Source organism: Manacus vitellinus, unplaced genomic scaffold (assembly GCF_001715985.3).
Source record: "Manacus vitellinus isolate BGI_N305 unplaced genomic scaffold, ASM171598v3 scaffold_72_pilon, whole genome shotgun sequence".
NCBI lineage: Eukaryota > Metazoa > Chordata > Aves > Passeriformes > Pipridae > Manacus > Manacus vitellinus.
Genome location: NW_021940764.1, coordinates 67,934 through 70,935, shown reverse-complemented (window position 1 = coordinate 70,935; position 3,002 = coordinate 67,934). Strand labels below are relative to the sequence as shown.

The 3,002-nt window shown below is 66.0% G+C and overlaps 1 protein-coding gene across 1 annotated transcript in view; it reads right to left on the bottom strand.

Moving 5' to 3' along the window:
- Window positions 1-41: 41 nt before the first annotated feature.
- Window positions 42-3,002, bottom strand: part of CDC6 (cell division cycle 6) — a 3,877-nt gene continuing 916 nt past the window's right edge. Inside the window, exons 2-11 of the mRNA XM_029964440.1 lie at window positions 2,740-2,958; window positions 2,290-2,489; window positions 2,040-2,203; window positions 1,795-1,901; window positions 1,517-1,656; window positions 1,282-1,382; window positions 1,086-1,150; window positions 751-950; window positions 499-639; window positions 42-398 (exon numbers count right to left, since the gene is read on the bottom strand). Of these exons, the coding sequence (XP_029820300.1) occupies window positions 309-398; window positions 499-639; window positions 751-950; window positions 1,086-1,150; window positions 1,282-1,382; window positions 1,517-1,656; window positions 1,795-1,901; window positions 2,040-2,203; window positions 2,290-2,489; window positions 2,740-2,958 (1,427 nt within the window). The 3' untranslated portion in view covers window positions 42-308. The remainder of the gene's footprint in view (window positions 399-498; window positions 640-750; window positions 951-1,085; window positions 1,151-1,281; window positions 1,383-1,516; window positions 1,657-1,794; window positions 1,902-2,039; window positions 2,204-2,289; window positions 2,490-2,739; window positions 2,959-3,002) is intronic.

Here is a 3,002-nt window from a genome sequence, read left to right as displayed (position 1 = left end):
GCAACAGCAGACCCCAGGATCACACACGGGGGTGGGAACAGGGCCAGGAGCACCAGCACCCACCACTCCCAGCTGCAAAGGGGTTGGGGGGGCTGCAAAGGTGCTGGGAGAGGGTCTTCCAGCCTCCTACCTTGGCTCCCACAGATATCATAATATACCATTAATAATATTAATATATTAAAAATATTAATAAAAGAACCCCAGACTGAGGGCCCCAAGGCACAACTTGACAAGTGTCCAAGGCTTTGGGAGCCATTTCTCTGTTCCAGCCACAGCACTGAAATCCCCCCGGGGCCATGGGGAGGGGGCTAGTGCAGCCCCTGGGCCAGGATGCTGCCCACCAGCGCTGTGTCCTGCAGCCTGTGCTCCAGCGCCGCCTCCTCCAGCTTCAGGGAGACCTGGGAGGGAGACAAGGGATGCTCAGCACTGCCCTTGTTGGATCCTGCCCTGCTGCCAGACCCCAGTCCCACCACCAGACCCTGCCACCCCCCCTGGTACCTTGGCCAGCCGGGCCTCCTTGGCCCTCTTGAGCTCGAGGACACCGCGGGACTCCAGCAGGGTGACAAGGGACAGACACTCGGCCTGGTCGACGGCGGGGAGCTGCTGCCTCCGGCACACCTGGCTGTAGGTGTCGTGGAGCTGGGGAGGGCAGAGGGGCGTCACAGTGCTGGAGTCACACCTCAGGGAGACCCTCAGGGACACCCACCCACTGCCCAGATCCAGCCCCGAGAGGGTCCTGCTGCCACTCACCTTGCCCAGGGTGACCTCACGGGCGCGCAGGTGCCGGGAGAGCAGGAGCAGGGAGCAGAGCAGCACCTTCTGCTGCAGTGGGAAGGTGTCCTGGGCCCCCTGGGGCCCCCCTGCCAGCCGGTCCCCAAACACCTCTGAGAGCACCCGGGAGATGTGCAGGAGCCCCACGCGCTTGGGGACGGGGGACACCGGGGAGTCACCTGTGGGACAGAGAGGGGAGTGAGCAAGGGAGGCGGCAGCAGGGAGCAGGTGTCCCAGAAAGGGACCTCAGACCTCAATTAAGGCCAACCCAGAGGTGCCCCCCCAGGGTTTTGGCTCCAGCAGCACCAACTCACCCCCGGGCAGTGGCTTGAGCAGGGTCTGGCCTCGCACCTCCAGCTCCACCACCTCCACGGCACGTCTGGGGAGGGACAGCGCTGAGCACAGGGCAGAGGCACCTCTGGCACAGGTACCCCCGGTGCAGGGGACCCATGGGGGCTCACAGGGGCCACGCTGGCCCTGGCACTGCCAGGTTTTGGGGCACACACTGACCTGCAGACATCCAGGGCCTTGCGAGCATCACCAGAGACCGCGGAGACCTTGCGGGCGCAGAACTGAAGCGCGGCCGCGTCCAGGACGGGGTCACCGGCCACCTGCCGAGGCACCGGGGCCATCAGTGCTGCCCCCCGCACAGGCAGAGCCCCCCCATGCCCTCCCCATGTCCCAACCTGCCCCAATAGGATGGCAAAGCCCCCGATGTCTCCCTTGTGTCCCCCCGTGTCCCCACCTGCCCCAGCCGCTCCTGCAGGATGCGGGTGAGCTGCTCCTTGCTGTAGGGTGGGAAGTGTAGCAGGCGGGGGCTGCTGGCCGGGTGGGCTCCCAGCCTTGCCAGGCTTCGATCCGTCAGGTCCAGGGCGTTGGCCAACCCTGCAGGGCGAGGAGAGGAGGAGGATGAGGGCTGTGACCCGAGGAGGCAACAGGAGGGGAGCGCAAAGGCAACCCTCCATCAGCCCCCTCAAAACAGGGAGGGTGCCCGGGGGGCAGTGCCACACTCCACACACTCACCCACGAGGACGAGCCTGGAGCTGGGCAGCCGGGTCCACTCGAAGAGGGTGTAGAGCACATCCTGGCCTTTGCTCTCCAGCTGGTCCAGCTCATCCAGCACCAGGAGCCTGCAGGGGGAGTGCAGTTGAGTCCCCACTCTGCCCACCCTCCCCTCAGAGCACCCTAAGCAGAGAGAGCTGCTGCCAGGCCACCTCTCCCAGCATCCAGGGGGAACCCACACCACCCCCCAGGGATGGGGAACTCACACCATGGGCCCCTGGGCCGTCAGATGCTTTTCCAGGCTCCGGATTTGCTCCCGGCCAGTGGCCATGGGCAGCCCCAGGTGCTGTGCCAGGGCAGGGAAGACACTGTGGGGGCTGCCCAGGGCCATGCAGTTCAGCACCACGGTCCTGCTCCCGGACAGCTCATCCTGACGGGAATGGGAACGTTACACCAGTCTTGAGCTGCTGCCCCCAGCCCAGCCCCCCAGAGCGGCCCCCTGGCCATGGCACAGACCTTGCAGTCAAGCAGAACACGGCTCAGACAGGCCGTTTTCCCGGTCCCAGGGGCTCCAGACACGTAGAGGCTGCCGGGTCGGTGGCCCCGGACGTGCTCCCGCAGGAACTGCCGCAGGATCCCAGTCTCCCGTTCCCGGCCCTGCAGCCGGTCGGGCACGGCCACATGCAGCACTTGCTTGGCCTGCTGGTAGCAGGTACCTGCACAGGGAGGGACAGGGCTCAGGGGGCATATGGTGCTGCCAGGACCCCATCCCCATCCCATCCCTATCTCCATCCCAATTCCAGCTGTATCCCCATCCCTGGTTCTATCAACACATCCCCATCCTCATCTCTGGCTCCATCCCATCCCCAACCCTATCCCCACACCCATGCCCCATCCCAATCTCTATCTCATCCCCATCCCCATATTCCCCAGTTCCTCCATTCCCCCATCCCTGCCCACACTCACCTTCCTGCCGGAAGAGCCTGGTCCGAGGGTTCTGCCCATTGACCCTCGAGCTCCGGGGGGTCTCTGGCCCCCCACTCCTCGGGGTCGGCCCCGGGCTTTTGGGCTGCTCGGGGGAGGCCGGGGTCTCCCCGAAGAGCAGCCGCCGGCCCCGGTTCTCCTTGCTGCGCTTGGCCGGGGAGCCGGGCAGGGCCTGGGGGACGTTGCAGAGGTTCTCGTCACCTGCAGGGGGACAGGGAGCGGTGACCGGGCCGCTCTCCCTGGGG